The 19182-nt window shown below is 39.8% G+C and overlaps 1 protein-coding gene across 1 annotated transcript in view; it reads left to right on the top strand.

The window, feature by feature from the left end:
- abcc12 (ATP-binding cassette, sub-family C (CFTR/MRP), member 12) overlaps positions 1-19182 on the top strand; it is a 107994-nt gene that overhangs the window by 35877 nt on the left and 52935 nt on the right. Inside the window, exons 12-14 of the mRNA XM_060838341.1 lie at positions 14453-14525; positions 14625-14828; positions 18518-18652. Coding sequence (XP_060694324.1) covers positions 14453-14525; positions 14625-14828; positions 18518-18652 — 412 coding nt within the window. The remainder of the gene's footprint in view (positions 1-14452; positions 14526-14624; positions 14829-18517; positions 18653-19182) is intronic.

The following is a 19182-nucleotide window of genomic DNA, read 5'->3' as shown; positions in this document are numbered from 1 at the left end:
AGGTAGTCATCCGTCAAGTCAAGGAGACTGTAGTCAGTCCAGGGGACACACTCAAGGGGAGTAGGTCAGAGTTTCGATATCACTGTAGTCCAGAGAGTGGATCATGGTCAGTCCTGCAGGTCAAATGCAACCTGCACCTAAGGATTAGCAGTAAGTTAGTTGAGGAGCTGCACAGATATCAGTCAGGGGTCTGGTTAGTCATCCACCAGGTCTGTTGTTCCAATTCAGTCAATGAAGTGAACCATGGCTAGTCCTGGGGTCCGTTCCCTGAGTGTTGAGGAGAGTTATCACAGCTGCTGCTGTGGTTAGGAGTTCAGAGAAGTTAAGTGTGGAGATTAGATGCAACATGCTGGGACACAGGGAGACAATAATTGTGGAGAGGGGCAACTCAACATACAATGGTGAGGGATGATAGAGCACAAGAGGGCATGGGGCACTCCAGGAGGTGGTTGTCATCAAAGGTCACCAACATTCTGGGTGGGAGACAGCACATCATGATATTTGCCCTGGGGGTGAAGTGGGGAGATGAAGAGTTAAATATAAAGGTTGGGTGGGAATGGTGCGAAGGCTTAAACATGATTGGATTGACATTTCTGTCCTCTTTGAAAATGTGTTGAATTACCTTTTGAACGTTAGGATTAATCTTGCTTTTACCACTCTTTCAGTCAATGCATTCTGACTGATATCTGATAGCAATGACGATCAACATGGACAGATTCAGTGACATTACTAATGACTATGTTTTAGTCTTTGTAACTATGGGAATGCTAACTTTTACTGATACAGAATAAAAACATTACATAGGATGACCAATGAAAACAAAAGCTTTACTTAACAAATAAAATAATCTACACCAGTTATTGTAGAAATAATACGGAGGTGCTGATGTTTGACTAGGGTGGACAAAGTTAAAAATCACACAACACCAGGTTATACTCCCAGAGGTTTATTTGGAAGTACAACGTTTTGGAGCACTACTCCTTCATCAGGTAGCTAATGGAATAGGATCCTCAGACACAGAATTAATAGCAAAATATCATAGTGTCATACACTGATGCAATATATTGAACAAACCTAGATTGCTGTTAAGTCTTCCACCTTTTAGAATGGATTGCAGGTTTTGATTCATTAATATATAAATCTCAGAACTTCTTTCAAGTCACATTCCCAAGATATGGTTTTATAAAGAAAGATGACATCTCATCTCAGCCAATGCATTAAAGGTGTGAGGTTAGAGTCTGTATGTAATCCATCATACATAACTCCATCACACTCAGGTGCACACTCTATCAAGCACACATACACACAGACTCTCTCTCACACACACACACACACAAGCCTATGGGAGTGAATTTGCATTTGCAAACTTGTATTTGCCGATACATTCTACTTTGTTCAAAAAGCACACAATCAGTAGGCAGTCAATATTTTTATAATCCATGTGACATTTTATAAATTCCTACTTTGGAAATAGAACCAGTCTGACTCAAGATTGGAATTTCTACAAACTCTAACCTCACACCTTCAATGCATTGTCTGAGCTGAGATATCACCTTTTTTTAAATAAAACCTTAAGTTATCTCTAAGAATCTGACTTGAAAGAGGTTCTTGGATTTACATATTAATGAATCGAAACCTGCAACCCATTCTAAAAGATGAAAGACTTAACAGCAATCTAGGTTTGTTCAATAAATTGCATCATTGATCTTTTACTATTGATCTTTTATTCTGTGTCCAACTCCATTAGCTACCTGATGAAGGAACAGCACTCCAAAAGGGTGTACTTCCAAATAAACCTGTTGCCCCATAACCTGGTGTCATGTGATCTTTAACTTCATAGAAATAGACTGGGTGGGTTTCTGACACAGATTTTACAATCCTGGTGCTGAAGGTAATGGGGCTCAATCATTGTGAATGAACTGTGTACTAAGTGGAACAGAGCACAATTTCATAGAATCATATAGATGTACAGCATGGAAACGGACCCTTCGGTCCAAAGCATCCATGCCAACCAGATATCCCAACCCAATCTAGTTCCACCTGTCAGCACCCAGCCCATATCCCTCTAAACCCTTCATTTTCATATACCCATCCAAATGCCTTTTAAATGTTGCAATTTCATTTTATATTTTTGTCTTTTCTTGTTTTTCTTTTCTCATTCCTGTTTTTTTTTATTTTTCACCTAACTGCGGTAGTGCTTATTTTTTCCCCAGCACCCATGCTGTGTGTGTGCAGGTGTGAGACACAGTGAAAGACACAAGGTGCACGAATCTTTATTCAAATTTCCACCACAAGGAAGAAAGGAAACAACCGAGTGGCCAGTGACAAGCAGTGCCTTTCACATCAGTGGGCAATGCTGTGTGATTCTCCTGGTTATTTTTTTTTATCTTTACACTCATGCTAATTTTTTTATATAAACACTCCTGTTCTTTTTTCCCACATTACCACCTAATTGCAGTAGTGCTTATTTTTTCCCCAGCACCCATGGTGTGTGTGTGTGTGTGTGCAGGTGACAATTTCATTTTATATTCTGAGGTTAGCTCATTATCATTAGTCATATATGCTTCCCACAAGCTTGAAAATGTCACAGGAAACTTACAGATGGGTGGATGGTGACAGAAAATACAACAAACTACCCTCTATAGTTGGGAAATTTTAAAATATTAGAACTGCTTCATAGAATGGATACACAAGGAGGCCATTCAATCCATCATATCATGGAAGATCTCTCCAAGAGCAACTCGAATGGTCCTACTCCCCCAAAGCTTCCCCAAAGCTCTGCAATTTTTTTCCCTTCACATATTTATCCAATTGCCTTTTGAAAGCCACAGTTGACTCAGCCTTCACCAATGCTCCTGATTCTTGTGCGGGAAAATGTAGCTTCAGCCTTTTTAGTGCTACAAACATTGTGTACAACTTGCTCTGCTCTTATGTGCAATGCTATTGAATCAGTCCATGATAACTAGGAAAAGCTTTCGGTAGTTGAATCCCAGTGAAGATATTTCCAGTCACTGCTGTGTGACAATGGAAAATCCACAGAAACACTGAAGCAAAGCTTTACAACCAGCAAAATATATTGTCTATTCACATACACTATTTTCATGGGTCTTCTCCCAAAGTCATACAAGACAGTAAGGAAAATTATAACAGACACATTTAGATACATTTAAGTGCAAGGCTGAAGAAAATGCAGCAATTGTGCTAGATACTTAATCATCCAAAATGTAGCTAGATGAAAAGTTGTAGGCAGAAAGAATTAAATATAACCAACTTTCCCAATACAGTTAGTCCAAATGATTAGAATATCTATTCAAATGGTAGTTGTGTTGTCTGTCTGCTTGGATTCTGGTTATATTTTTTACTGACTGGTAGTTCAATTTCGCATAGAAAGAAACAAAATCAAGTTCATTTATAGCAACTGTCAGTTCTGTTAAAACTGAAATCTCTCAATGTTGTTTGAGTAATTCAAAAAGTCTCTAAGCCAGAGAACATCCTACATTCAATGCCCTAGGGTATCCAGTGACTGGATAGAATCACTTGAAACTGCATTTTATGCCATAGTTGGAATAGAATATATAATTGTACCTTAGTCAATGTTCTGAGAATAAATGTTTGATGATTGCTACTGATCTGTGAGACACATGTTTCATTCTCCCGGTGTACGAGAGAGCCTAAGACTCCATATTTCCATTATTACAGATTTCATTATTACGATTCCTTTACTGCAGAAACATTACTCAATTCAGCTACATTATAAATTAGCTGAAACCAAAGAATATAATTTCACCACATCCAAATTTACTACCACTCAATTTCACAGTCACGTATTAGCATTTTATAATCAGAAAAAAATCAATTATCAGATCCAAGGTTGAATGCAGTAGGAATAAGGATTAAGAGGATCTGCTCTCTAAATGTTGACATGTAACACTTGCTTTTTACTAAATGAATTGAATTAAATTTATTGTTACATGTACTGAAGCACAGTGAAAAGCTTTGTCTTGTGAGCAATACAGGCAGATCACACAGTTAAATAGCATAGGTAAGTAAATAATGGCCTGGTCAATCTGTAACTCTCATCTTCTTGCCACAAATCAGATACCTTTCCACACTACAAAGGGAGAGAATGCAGGCTTTCTTTTTTTTCCAGAAATAATCAATTATCCAGGAACTCATGGACTGTTTTCCAGTGAAGGAGCAAAAGATTTTACACAGAACTGAGACACTATAGGTGATATGGAATGAAGAAAGATAAACAGGGTCACAAATCATTCAAAAGATTTAATAATCAGATGAAGGAGAATATAATTAATACTAAATTGAAGTGAAATGTCACTGATTAAATTGATGGAGAACCTACTGGGACTGTCTCAATTATATTTTTTCAAACATGAATTGTACATGTTCTGAATATTGAAAATCATAACCTTGCAATATATAAAGCTTCATGAAGGTGACAGAGTCAAAAAATTGCAAAGTTGTATGCAGCTAAAGAACTATTAAATACAGGAAATATTCAATTCCCGTCAGCTGTCAATGGCGTGCAGCATCGTACCTTCCTCATTGAAGGAGATTACCAAAACTATAAAAGGCCCAGAAGGATGCTAAAGAATTCTGTGAGGCTCTGTATCGAGTCATCTCCTGTTAAATAGAGCTTTTATATCTGTGCTTTCACGAATTAATTACAGTTACAAACTTATCTTTGGTGAAGCTTGTAATTTAAACATATATACGCATCAAATGCATTTCAATGTGTAGCAACTTTAGGTCAGTTAGCTAAACATGTTATTGGAAAAAATGTTAGATAATATTATAAGGGATGCATTGATTGAACATTTAGAAATACATAATATGCTCAAATGTAGTCAGCATAGCTTTATGAAGTGAAAATCGAGCCTGACAAATTTACTAAAAGTTTTTGAGGAGATAACAAAATAAAAACAGATAATTGGGAAAGAGTGGATGTAATATATTTGAACTTTCAGAATGCTTTTGATAAGATAATAAAATGAGAGGCCATGGTGTTTAAGGTAATACAATTAGCATGTACAGGAGTTTGGCAAACTATTGGAGACAGAGAGTTGGGATGGGGGGGGGTTGGACATTTTTAGGATGGCAACTTGTAACTAGAGGAGTGCCATAGGAATTAGTGTGGGGCCAGAATTATTTATGATACATATTAATTTCTTAGATGAGGAAAATGAATGTATTATAGACAGGCACAAAACTAGGTGGTAAGGTAAATGGTGAGGATGATACGAAGAGCCCAAAGAGACATGATAGACAGGTTAAGTGAGTGGGTAAAAAACGTGGCAGTTGGAAAATGGAAAGTTATGTACTTTGGTAGGAAGAATAGAGGAGTTGAATGTGATTTAAATAGAGAAAGACTGCATAAAGTTCACAACAGAGGAATTTAGGAGTTTTCATACATGAATCACAAAAAGGTAGCATACAGGTTCAATATATAATAAGGAAAGAAAATGGAAAGTTGACCTTTATTTCAAAGGGAATGGAATATAAAAGTATGAAGGTTTTACTAAAACAATATTAATCAGACCATCACTGGAATACTGTAAATAGTGTTGGGTCCCTTATCTAAGAAAAGATATTCTGACACTGGAGGCAGTCCAGAGAAGATCCATTAGGCTGATACCAGCAATGGAGGGATTGTCTTACGAGGGGAGGTTTGGTGGATTAGATCTGCACTCATTGGAATGTAGAAAAATGAGAGGCAACCTTATTGAAACATAAAAGATTCTTAGAGTAGATGCGGAAACATTATTTCCCCTTGTGGGAGAATCTCAGACCAGATAGTTTAATCTCAGAACAAAGGGTTGCATATTTAAGACAGTGATAAAGAGGAGTTTCTTCTCTCATGGGGTTGTAAATATGTGGAGTTCTTTATCATGGACCGCTATTGAGGCTAGGTCATTAAATATACTCAAGGCTAGGATAGAAAAACTTTAATCAACAAGGAGATCAAGAATTATGGGAAAAAAGCAGGAAAGTGGATGCAAGAATTATTAGATCAGTGATGATCTCATTTAATGGCAGAGCAGACTTGATGGGCTGAATGCCATAATCCTGCATCTCTGTCTTATTATCTTATAGCCTCAGAAATGCTTTATATTTAAAAGAAAATTATACTATGAAATTGAGCAAAATATGGCATTGTGAGACTTGGAAAGGAAAGGTGCTACATATTGTGAGGTGGCGAGTGCTGACTGTGTGACTGGGAAAGTTACTGCACTATGAGACAGCAGGGAAGTTATACTATGTATAACTTGGGAAAATACAATGCTTTGTGACTAAGGACTGAGGCTGTTTCCTATCAACATTCTGTCTTGCCAAATGATGATTCTCCTAAGATGGTCAACCCAGTGCTAAACATTGCCTGGATTGACTCATTTAGATTTACATTAACAGAAAGATTTATTGTCATATGGATATAAAAATACACTGCAAAGTATTTTTTCACATAGAGTCATAGAGATGTACAGCATGGAAACAGACCCTTCGGTCCAACTCATCCATGCCGACTAGATATCCTAACCCAATCTAGTCCCACCTGCCAGCACCTGGCCCATATCCTTCCAAACCCTTCCTATTGATATACCCATCTAGATGCCTTTTAAATGTTGCAATTGTACCAGACTCCACCACTTCCTCTGGCAGCTCATTCTATACACGTACCATCCTCTGAGTAAAACATTGCCGCTTAGATCTCTTTTATATCTTTCCCCACTCACTCTAAACCTATGCCCTCTAGTTCTGGACTCCCACACCTCAGCGAAAAGACTTTTTCTATTTATCCTATCCATTCCCCTCATGATTTTATAAACCTCTATAAGGTCACCCCTCAGCCTCCGAAGCTCCAGGGAAAACAGCCCCAGCCTATTCAAACTCTCCCTAAAGCTCAAATCCTCCAACCCTGGCAACACCCTTGTAAATCTTTTCTGAATCCTTTCAAGTTTCACAACATCTTTCCGATAGGAAGGAGACCAGAATTGCATGCAATATTCCAACAGTGGCCTAACCAATTCCTGTATGTACCGCAACATGACCTCCCAACTCCTGTACTCAATACTCTGACCAATAAAAGAAAGCATACCAAACGCCTTCTTCACTATCCTATCTACCTGCGACTCAATTTTCAAGGAGCTATGAACCTGCACTACAAGGTCTCTTTGTTCAACAACACTCCCTAGGACCTTACCATTAAGTGTATAAGTCCTGCTAAGATTTGCTTTCCCAAAATGCAGCACCTCACGTTTATCAAAATTAAACTCCATCTGCCACTTCTCAGCCCATTGGCCTATCTGATCAAGATCCCATTGTAATCTGTGGTAACTTTCTTCGCTGTCCACTGCACCTCCAATTTTGGTGTCATCAGCAAACTTACTAATTATACCTATTATGCTCGCATCCAAATCATTTTTATAAATTATGAAAAATAGTGGACCCAATACCGAACCTTGTGACACTCCACTGGTCACAGACTTCCAGTCTGAAAAACAACCCCCCACCACTACCCTCTGTCTTCTACCTTTGAGCCAGTCCTGAATCCAAATGGTGATCTCTCCCAGTATTCCATGAAACCCACCTTGTTCACCAGTCTCCCATGGGAAACCTTGTCAAACGCCTGAATGAAGTCCATACATAGTACATCTACTGCTCTGCCTTCATCAATCCTCTTTGTTAATTGTTCAAAAAACTCAATTAAGTGTGTGAGACATGATTTCCCACGCATAAAACCATATTGACTATCCCTAATCAGTCCTTGCCTTTCCAAATACATGTACATCCTATCCCTCAGGATTCCCTCAAACAACTTTCCCACCACCGTCGTCAGGTTCACTGGTCTATAGTTCCCTGGCTTGCCCTTACCACCTTTCTTAAACAGTGGCACCACGTTAGCCAATTCCAGACTTCCGGAACCTCACTGTGACTATTGATGATACAAATATCTCAGCAAGAGCCTCAACAATCACTTCCCTAGCTTCCTACAGAATTCTCAGGTACACCTGATCAGGTCCTGGGGATTTATCCACTTTTATGCGTTTCAGAACATCCAGCACGTCCTCCTCTGTAATATGGACATTTTTCAAGATATCTCTACATTCTATATCTTCTATGTCCTTTTCTATCGTAAATATTAATGCAAAATATTTGTTTAATATCTGCCCCATCTCCTGCGGCTCCACACAAAGGCCACCCTGCTCACCTTTGAGGGGTCCTATTTTCTCCCTAGCTACCATTTTGGTCTTAATGTATTTGTAAAAACCCTTTGGATTCTCCTTAACTCTATTTTCCAAAGCTATCTCATGCTCCCTTTTTGTCCTCCTGATTTCTCTCAAGCATACTTCTACTGCCTTTATACTCTTCTAAGGATTCACTCATTCTATCCTGTCTACACCTGACATATGCTTCCTTCCTTTTCTTAACCAAACCCTCAATTTCTTTACTGCAAATGTGTTGCTGGTCAAAGCACAGCAGGCCAGGCAGCATCTCAGGAATAGAGAATTCGACGTTTCGAGCATAAGCCCTTCATCAGGAATAAGAGAGAGAGAGCCTTTAGACATCCAGCATTCCCTATACCTACCAGCCTTTCCTTTCACCCTAATACTTTCTCTGGACTCTCGTTATCTCATTTCTGAAGGCTTCCCATTTTCCAGCCATCTCTTTACCTGCGAATATCTGCGCCCATTCAGCTTTTGAAAGTTCTTTCCTAATACTGTCAAAATTGTCCTTCCTCCAATTTAGAACTTCAACTTTTAGATCTGGTCTATTCTTTTCCATCAAAACATTAAAACTAATAGAATTATGGTCGCTGGCCCCTAAGTGTTCCCCAACTGACCCCTCAGTCACTTGCCCTGCTTTATTTCCCAAGAGTACGTCAAGTTTTGCACCTTCTCTAGTAGGTACATCCTGTTGTATGTAAAGTGTCACCACACTCCAGTGTTGTCATGAAGTATTGAATATAATGCAGGATTTTACTGTTGTCCAGTTCATCTTTCTCTCTTCTTCTTGTTCCTCCTCCACTGCTCCTCCAGTCGCTGTTTGACATCAGCTGAACTCTCTGAAACAGCTCCAGGGTATTTGTAAAAGGCTCCAGGATCTCATTTAGAAGACTCTGTCATATTTGCTGCAGAAGAATACAGTGGACTGAGTAGCTTTATGAATTATTGGACCTTGTTTTCTTTGGGCTCACTCCTCGGTCAGTTGAGCTGTCCGTTTCTGTTGATCTTTACCAATACCCCCGTAATCAGTCATTCTCTCGAGATTACATACAGCAGCAACTATCTTCCATTTAACAGTGTTAATGTGTGTTGTCTTCATACCCCATTTGCAGGTGTCCTTGGCAGTGGAGGCATGGAAATCAGAGGATCACAATCCAGTAGTCAATTCACCAGAGTGTCTTTGATTTTAGACTGCCATCCATCTAATAATGTGGTTTAACCAGAAACAATTAGCATGTTTGAGGACATCTGAGTTGGTGACTTTGTCTGACCGAAAGAAATCAATGATACATCTAAGATAGTGAAGGCAGAAACTGTTCAAGCTTTTCTCCTGCCTCGCATGCGTTGTCCAGGTCTCACTTCTGCCGAGGGAGGTGCAGTTTTAAGGTGCACCTTTAATAGACTCACAAATTATTGTTCTGCATCAAATTGCTCCTGTGTTCCACACTATGTCACTCAGCTTGAACATGACAGCAATTGTAATGTGCATGTGGCAGCACATGACAGATTGCTGGTGGTTGTGGAACTTAGATGTGTGAAGCTATCACCAACCATGACAATGAACTGACATTGACAATGCTGACAAATGGCAGCTTGGCAACATCCTGGACCATGATAGTTGTCTTCCCAAGCTTGACGATCAAATCAAAATTTTTACAGATGTGAGAGAATCTAGTTACTTGCTGCTGAAGATGTTTGTCAGCAGAATGTAACTGCAGCATCCTCAGTGTAAAGCAACTCTTTGAGGTGATCTTGGCACACCTTTGTCTTACATCTCAGACATGCAAGGCTGAAGAGCATTCTGTCAGTTCTGGTATATAAGTAAACAACTTCTGAAAATGAACTGAAAGCATATAACATTAGCAGGCAGAAGAATATGCGAAATAGATGTGATGCCAGACTGTAACCTTGTTTGATGCTATTGTGGGTCCAACAGCATTTCAATGTTACCTTAGCTGATCTTACCTATAATGTTATCACAGAAAGAGGAAATTACAATGAGCTTTTTGCAGATCAGCCAATTTTCTCCAGTAGCTTAATTAGGCCACCTCAGCTCAGATGGTTAATTGCTTTCGTGTTCACAGCATTTCTCAATGTCAATTGTGGAATCTGTCAGTTCTGTAACTACCCTAGGATTTGAGGTGGATGCATTTAGCCAAGATCTACAAACTGATAGGAACAACAGGGGAAAACGCTTTCCTCACAATGCTCAATAGGGACATGCCTCAATAATTGTTGAAATCACTGAGGTCACACTTGTTCTTATACTGCATCACAAGTCTTGTATTATGAATATCCTGGAGCATTGCCCCTGCCTCCAGCAGAGACAGAGGAGTAAGTGCCAATGCTGGTTTCTTGTATTTGAGTTTAGGTGGCATAGGCAAGCAAATTAATACCTTTGCCAAGCTCCTTTACTGTGGGTTCAGAATTGATCTCTTACATTATGACATTTGGTATGTTGAGCTTCTGGAGTGAACAGAATTGTTGGCCCTTACTTATATCCTGAAATGAACATAGTAATGGCAGAGAGGTTAATCAGCTAGTTTAGTTCTGTTCTTAGATATGAAGACACAAATAAATCCATAGGAATGCTAGGGAAACAAGGATCTGTTGGATATGAGGAATTGCAAGAGATTAGTATTAGTTAAAAAAAAGTGCAAGAGAAATTCGTGGTTATGAAAACTGATAAATCCCTGGGGTCTTATAACCTACATGTCAGTATACAAAAGAAGGTGACTGTGGAAATAATTCATGCATTGGTTGGCAAGTTCCAAAATTCAGTAGATTCTGGAAGAATCCCAGTAGGTTGAAGGGTAACAATTGAAACCCATTGTTTAAGAAAGGAGAAAGGGGAAAACGAGGAATTACAAATCAATTAGCCGAACATCAGTTGTAGGGAAAATGCTGGAGTCTATTACAAAGGATGTGGCAACAGGACATTTAAAAAATGCCAACAGAATTTATTAAAGGGAAAAATTTTGAAAATATTTTGTAGTTTTTATGGATAAAACCTGTTGAATAGATAACAAAGAATATATTGATGTAATATAATTGGATTTTCAGGAAGTTTTTGACAAAGCCCCAACTGAAAGGGTAGCATCCAAAACCATTGGTGGTGAGATATGAGCATGGATTAGATAGCAGACAGGAAACCTGTCTGTGGATAGTTTTCAGGTTTGGAGGCAGTGACAAGTGGGGTTCTAAAGAAGGGTCACTGGACGTGTAACGTTAACTTTGTTTTCTCTGCCAACAAATGCTGCCAGACCTGGTGAGCTTCCCCAGTAATTTCTGTTTTTGTTTGGTACACTGGTCATTGGAATAAGCATGTAGGTGCAACAAATAGCTTGGCAGGTAGGTGAGTAGAGACAGGGTTGATTGTGCCTTTATTTACTGCAAATAAAAGCAAAGTACTGTGGATGCTGGGGATCTGAAATCAAAAAAAAGGTCATATTGAACTCAAAACATTGATTTTGTTTCTGTCTCTATGGATGCTGCAAGACCTGCTGAGCTTCTCCACCACTTTCTTATTTTAATTTCTGTACTCACTGCAGTTTTGAAGAATGAGAATGATCACATTGAAACGTATAAAATTTTGACAGGTTAGATTAGATTACTTACAGTGTGGAAAACAGGCCCTTTGGCCCAACAAGACCACACCGACCCGTCGAAGCGCAACCCACCCATACGGGCATAACACTACGGGCAATTTAGCCTGGCCAATTCACCTAACCTGCACATTTTTGGACTGTGGGAGGAAACCGGAGCACCTGGAGGAAACCCACGTAGACACGGGGAGAACGTGCAAACTTCACACAGTCAGCCGCCTGAGTCGGGAATTGAACCCGGGTCTCTGGCACTATGAGGCAGCAGTGCTAAACACTGTGCCACCGTGCTGCCCACTGTAGGCAGGGATGGCGCCAGATCAAGGCATCAAGGTCTCAGTACAAGCCATTTTGGACTGAAATGAGAGGGATTTCTTGCACTCAGAGGTTGGCAAACCTGTAGAATTTTCAGAAACAGAAGGTTTTGGAACCCAAGTGGCTGAATATATTTAAGAAAGAAATAGATAGATTTCTAGAAACAAAAGATGTCAAGTGGTATGGGGAAAGATGAAAGGTATGGGGCATTGAGATAGAGAATGAGCCATGATAATGTTGAATGGCAGTGCAAACTCGATGGGCCAATTGATAGTCTGCTGCTTCTCCTTTCTGTATTTCTGTGGTGACTACGCTCTCCGTTGGGTATAAGGCAAAACACTGTTCAACCTGTTGAATTACATCACACAGCTAGTATGCAATATACCACTAAGAGACACACTTATGATATCATTACTGCAGCATGACATGTGAGATAATGGTGTTAAGATCGTGGCCTCCACCTTACTGGGGTCACTTGAAATATGATGTGCTGAGAGAAGCATGCTACAGTTTTAATAAAGTTAATCAATATTAGCCCAGACTAGCAATGTCTATTATTATACTATATGTCAATACTAGGAGTTGTAATAATTATCTATTGAATCTTTCAGTATGATGTTACCCTTGTCTCTTTCTTATGTTGTGGGAACTAACCTAACTGATGCTTCATCAGGCACAAAGACTGCTAAAAGTAAAAAGCCTATCATTGTCTATACTGCAAGTTGAGAGCAGACAGGATCATAACCCATCTCTCTCACTGAAATAACTGCACAGAAGCCTGAATCCTGCCAACAAGTCATCCTTTATTTCCATGTGCTCAGTCCATGGGCTCTGACCAGTCAGCTCAAAGCTAGGCCCTGGACTGAGGAGACTTTCTGAATCTCCTATTTATATCTGTCAGCCAGGACTTCTTAGTTAGCCCATTTTAACAACCCCAAAAAAGGATCTCATCGTCATAAAGTCATAGAGATGTACCGCATGGAAACAGACCCTTCGGTCCAACTTCTCCATGCCGACCAGATATCCCTACCCAATCTAGTCCCACCTGCCAGCACCTGGCCCATATCCCTCAAACCCTTCCTTTTCATATACCCATTCAAATGCTTCTTAAATGTTGCAATTGTACCAGCCTCCACCACTTCCTCTAGCAGCTCGTTCCATATATGTGAAAAAGTTGCCCCTTAGGTCTCTTTTTTGTCTTTCCCCTCTCACCCTAAACCTATGCCCTCTAGTTCTGGACTCCCCGACCTCAGGGAAAAAATTTTGTCTATTTAGCCTATCCATGCCCCTCATAATTTTGTAAACCTCTATAAGGTCACCCCTCAGCCTCCGGTGCTCCAGAGAAAACAGCTCCAGCCTATTCAGCCTCTCCTCATAACTCAAATCCTCCAACCCTAGCAACATCCTTGTACATCTTTTCTGAATCCTTTCAAGTTTCACAACATCTTTCCAATAGGAAGGATCATTTATGTAAATGACAAAAAATAGAGGACCCAGCACCGATCCTTACGGCACTCCAGTGGTTACAGGCCTCCAATCTGAAAAACAACTCTCCACCACCACCCTCTGTATTCTACCTTTGAGCCAGTTCTGTATTCAAATGGCTAGTTCTCCCTGTATTCCATGAGATCTAACCTTGCTAATCAGTCTCCCATGGGGAACCTTGTCAAACGCCTTACTGCAGTCCACATAGATCACACCTACTGCTCTGCCTTCATCAATCCTCTTTGTTACGTCTCCAAAAAACTCGATCAAGTTTGTCAGCCATGATTTCCCACGCACAAAGCCATGTTGACTATCCCTAATCAGTCCTTGCCTTTCCAAATACATGTACATCCTGTCCCTCAGGTTTCCTTCTAACAACTTGCCACCACCCAGGTCAGACTCACTGATCGACCTGGCCCTGGTTCCAATCACTACACCAATTATTTACTTGAATTGGTGATGACCTCCTCTGCCTTTGTTTTCAATGAAGCATTTATTTTCTGGTGGAACTATTGCCGTTTGATTCGATCGAATACATCCTGAGATTTCTCTGCTTTAGAAGACATCTAGGTATTCTGGCTATGTTATAACACCTAGCCTTTGGTACTTGTAGCTTATAGATGTGCTGTATCAAATGGTTGAGCATTTTGTTGCCTTTATCTTGGGGTATGTTGCATCTTGTGATTGCTATGTGTGCCTGAGGAATGCATTGCATTTTGTAATTGCGCTAGCTTAGTACATGCTTCTATTGAAAAATTAACAATCAGTCAATTGTGGAACATTGCATTTAACGTCTTCATTAATCTACAGGTATAAAAAAGTGATTGAAGTCTGCAGTCTAGAACAGGACTTGGACATACTCCCTTTTGGTGATTTAACTGAAGTAAGAAATTATTTTTAAGTGAGCAATCAAAAGACAAATTGGACATCTAATCAAATATTGTATATGAACATGTTAATGGATATTTTACTTAACCCAAAGATAGGAGAAAGAGGGATCAACCTGTCTGGTGGGCAGAAACAACGAATTAGCATTGCTCGTGCTGTGTATTCAGATCAAGATGTTTATCTGTTGGATGATCCCTTATCGGCTGTGGATGCCCATGTTGGGAAGCACATCTTCGAGCAATGTATCAAAAAAGCACTCCAGAAGAAAACAGTGATTCTAGTCACTCATCAGTTGCAGGTATTGTAATGAAATGTTTACATTTGTCAGATAGAAGGGAATGAGATTTTGAATTACAGGTTTACCATCAAATGTATACAAGTTGTGAAAATTTGGCTCACATTCTCTTAGACTACACCAGAAATATGACGTTATTGGTGATGAGAAAGCAAATACAAAGACAGAAAGCACAGGAAACACTCTACAGGTCCGTTCAGTGAACTGTGTTTCAAATAAGGACACATGTTGTTTACGGGAAATATTAGACATGAACCATATAAGAGCAAATAAAATAAAGACTAAAGGCAAAGGAAAAAGACAAAAACACACAGAGGTTATTAGAATAATCCAAAAGTACATGTGAACCAGTGAAGTTTAAAAAGAAAGAAACCATTTAAAAATGAGATAATAGAAACCACCATGGTAAAAGGGTCCACTAATTTTCATCATTTATATAAATAATTTGGATGTGAGCATAATAGGTATAGTTAGTAAATTTGCAGATGACACCAAAATTGGAGGTGCAGTGGACAGCGAAGAAAATTATCTCAGATTACAACAGGATCTTGATCAGATGGGCCAATGGGCTGAGAAGTGGCAGATGGAGTTTAATTCAGATAAATGTGAGGTGTTGCATTTTGGGAAAGCAAATCTTAGCAGGACTTATACACTTAATGGTAAGGTCCTAGGGAGTGAACAAAGAGACCTTGGATTGCAGGTTCATAGATCTTTGCAAGTGGAGTTGCAAATAGATTAGATAATGAAGAAGGTGTTTGGTATGCTTTTCTTTATTGGTCAGAGTATTGAGTACAGGAGTTGGGAGGTCGTGTTGCAGCTGTACAGGACATTGGTTAGGCCACTGTTGGAATATTGCGAAAGATGTTGTGAAACTTGAAAGGTTTCAGAAAGGTTTGCCAGGATTGAAGGATTTGAGTTGAATAGGCTAGGGCTGTTTTCCCTGGAGCTTCAGGGCTGAGGGGTGACATTATAGAGGTTTACAACATCATGAGAGGCATGGATAGGATAAATAGACAAAGTCTTTTCACTGGGGTGGTGGAGTCCAGAACTAGAGGGCATGGGTTTAGGGTGAGAGGGGAAAGATATTAAAGAGACCTAAGGGGCAAACTTTTCACACAGAGGGTGGAATGAGCTGGCAAAGGAAGTGGTGGAGGATGGTACAATTGCAACATTTAAAAGGCATCTGGATGGGTATATGAATAAGAAAGGTTTGGAGGGATATGGGCCGGGTGGGACTAGACTGAGTTGGGATATCTGGTTGGAATGGACAAGTTGGACCGAAGGGTTCGTTTCCATGCTGTACATCTCTATAACTCCATGACTCTATGATAAACCAAACAAAATTTGTATGTGAGACAGACAGGGTGAGTAGCTCCAACCAAAAGAGAAAATGCTGGAAAATCTCAGCAGGTCTGGCAGCATCTGTAAGGAGAGAAAAGAGCTGACGTTTCGAGTCTAACTGAGCTGAAGGATGAAGATAGGTAAGAAGGGAACCAGAAAAATTCAGCTTCTAGTGGCCTAACAACTTGTTTTAAAAAAAGGTCAACACCAACAGTACAGAATACCTCCTGGGTACTGTGTTCTGATGGAAATGAAATCAATTAATTTGACAGCAAATGTGAACATTTTTAGCCTTCATGCAATCCTCTGTTGCATTTAAAATGCTTCATGTTTTTGGAACTACTGTGCATGCTTTTGTACTTTTTTCAATCACTGCCTATCATCAAAAGTGAGGTACTGCATTTTAGGAAAGCAAATTTCAGCATGACTTATATACTTAATGATAAGGTCCTAGGGAAGTGTTGCTGAACAAAGAGACCGTGGAGTGCAGGTTCCTAGTTCCTTGAAAGTGGAGTCACAGGTAGATAGGATAGTGAAGAAGGCGTTTAGTATGTTTTCCTTTATTAATTGGAAGTCATGTTACAGCTATATAGGACATTGGTTTCACCACTGTTGGAATATTGCGTGTATGTTGTGAAACATGAAAGGGTTCAGAAAAGATTTACAAGGATGTTGCCAGGGTTGGAGGATTTGAGCTATAGGGAGAGGTTGAATAGGCTAGGGCTGTTTTCCCTGGAGAGTCAGAGGCTGAGAGGTGACCTCATAGAGGTTTATAAAATCATGAGGGGCATGAGTAAGAAAAATAGACAAAGTCTCTTCCCTGGGGTAAGGGAGTCCGGAACTAGAGGGCATAGGTTTAAGGTAAGAGGGATAAGATATAAAAGAGACCTAAGGGGCAACCTTTTCACACAGAGGGTGGTACGTGTAAGGAATGAGCTACCAGAGGAAGTGATGGAGGCTGGTACAATTGCAACATTTAAGAGGCATTTGGATGGATATATGAATAGGAAGGGTTTGGAGAGATATGGGTCTAGATTGGGTTGGGATATCTGGTCGGCGTAAACAAATTGGACCAAAGGGTCTGTTTCTGTGCTATAGTTCTCTATGATTCGAAAAGGAATCTGACACTACTCAAATAGCCCATGTTCCTTTGTGGATTCACCTTATCTCAGTCAGCTTATGGATGAGTTTGATTTCCGCAGAAACACACTGGTAGGCAAAAGGACCAACAAACATGCTTTGGATAAGTCCAAATAAACAATCTTTGCTATTTTTTCTTCACCTGAGAGTTAATCCTTGAAGTTTGCCTCCCCTCAATTTCACTCAGAATCTTCGTGTACCACATAGCCTGCTCTGCATTTTACTTGATAATGCCATGAACATCGATATCACTCAGATAATATCTGTCAGGTCAATTCACGTGTTGAGCGTCTGGGTGCTACAGCATTTATGTTTTGTGCCTTGGCAGTGGTGGATTCCTCTTGGTGACAGAAGTCAGTAATGAAATGTACAAACTGCCTGATGCAGGAAACCACGTTGGGTTTCCCACAATATCTGAATGGTCCAGCACCTAAGTGGTACCATCATCAAAGAGATTCCATCTATATAGGCATAATTGACAACTCAAAAAGTAAATAATGGTGACTCCGGCTGGTATGATGAAGGAGTACAATGATAAATAATAACCACTGAATGCTGGTTAAATATGCCTGCATTGAAAATTGTCAACTTTCTCTTGGCAGGGATACTTTTCCAGAAATGTAAAATTCAATAAAATGTGGTCGCATAAACAAGATCCTTTTAAATATGGGCAGACTACAACACTTCCAGCACCAGCAATGAATTCTGTCTTGTCGCACAGTTTGAATTGTTCATGCTGCATTTCAGAACATATTAGATTAGATTAGACTTACAGTGTGGAAACAGGCCCTTCGGCCCAACAAGTCCACACCTACCCGCCGAAGCGCAATCCACCCATACCCCTACATTTACCCCTTACCTAACACTATGGGCAATTTAGCTTGGTCAATTCACCTGACCCGCACATCTTTGTGACTGTGGGAGGAAACCGGAGCACCCGGAGGAAACCCACGCAGACACGGGGAGAACGTGCAAACTCCACACAGTCAGTCGCCTGAGTCGGGAATTGAACCCGGGTCTACAGGCGCTGTGAGGCAGCAGTGCTAACCACTGTGCCACCGTGCCACCCCTATGAAGCAGCTTCTTTTCATATTATCACCCTGCAATATTATCTGGCATTTATAGAAGGCGTACAGGCTCACATAATGCATAAGTATCAGTATTATAAGAACTGTACTAATATGCAAATCTATTTTTTTTGTTATCTTCAGTATTTAGAACATTGTGATGAAATCCTTCTATTAGAGGATGGCAAAATTAAAGAGAAAGGAAAACATGAATTATTGATGAATGAGAATGGACACTATGCCAGTCTGATCAACAATTATCAAATGAACCAACCAAATGTAAGAAAATCACAGAATGTTTACTTATAATGCTTTTATGACTTATCATATACTTTGTAAAAGTTGAACTTGGTTTCAAAGTTAGTACCCACTTTGTTACAACAAGCATACCATTGCTCAGCTCGCAATCTTCTTCCTTCAGTGTTACATAGTTCTGGATTAAAGCGTAATTTCAAAGTTTCAATGGATAAATCAAGACTGACAATGCTGCATGTAGTGTCCTTTGGTAAAGATGTTATACTGGGGACCCATTTGCCTTTGTGGGTGGATGTAAATGTCCCATAGCATTATTTCAAAGAACAGTAAGGAAGTTATCGTTAGCGTCCTGGACAATAGTCATCCCTCAATCAAGATTACAGAAACAGATTATTTGGTCATTATGACATTGTTTTCTGTGAGGGTTTTCTGTGCACAAATTGGTTGCAAGTATTTGACATCACAACAATGAAAATTTCAACTGAGTACTTTGCTAGCTGTAAAGTATTTGAAATGTCAGGTGGCTATGAAAAGCACTATATAAATGCAAGTTT

The sequence above is a fragment of the Hemiscyllium ocellatum genome, chromosome 17 (genome assembly GCF_020745735.1).
Source record: "Hemiscyllium ocellatum isolate sHemOce1 chromosome 17, sHemOce1.pat.X.cur, whole genome shotgun sequence".
NCBI lineage: Eukaryota > Metazoa > Chordata > Chondrichthyes > Orectolobiformes > Hemiscylliidae > Hemiscyllium > Hemiscyllium ocellatum.
The sequence above is the reverse complement of the archived record's forward strand: the minus strand, read 5'-3'. Positions and strand labels throughout refer to the sequence as shown.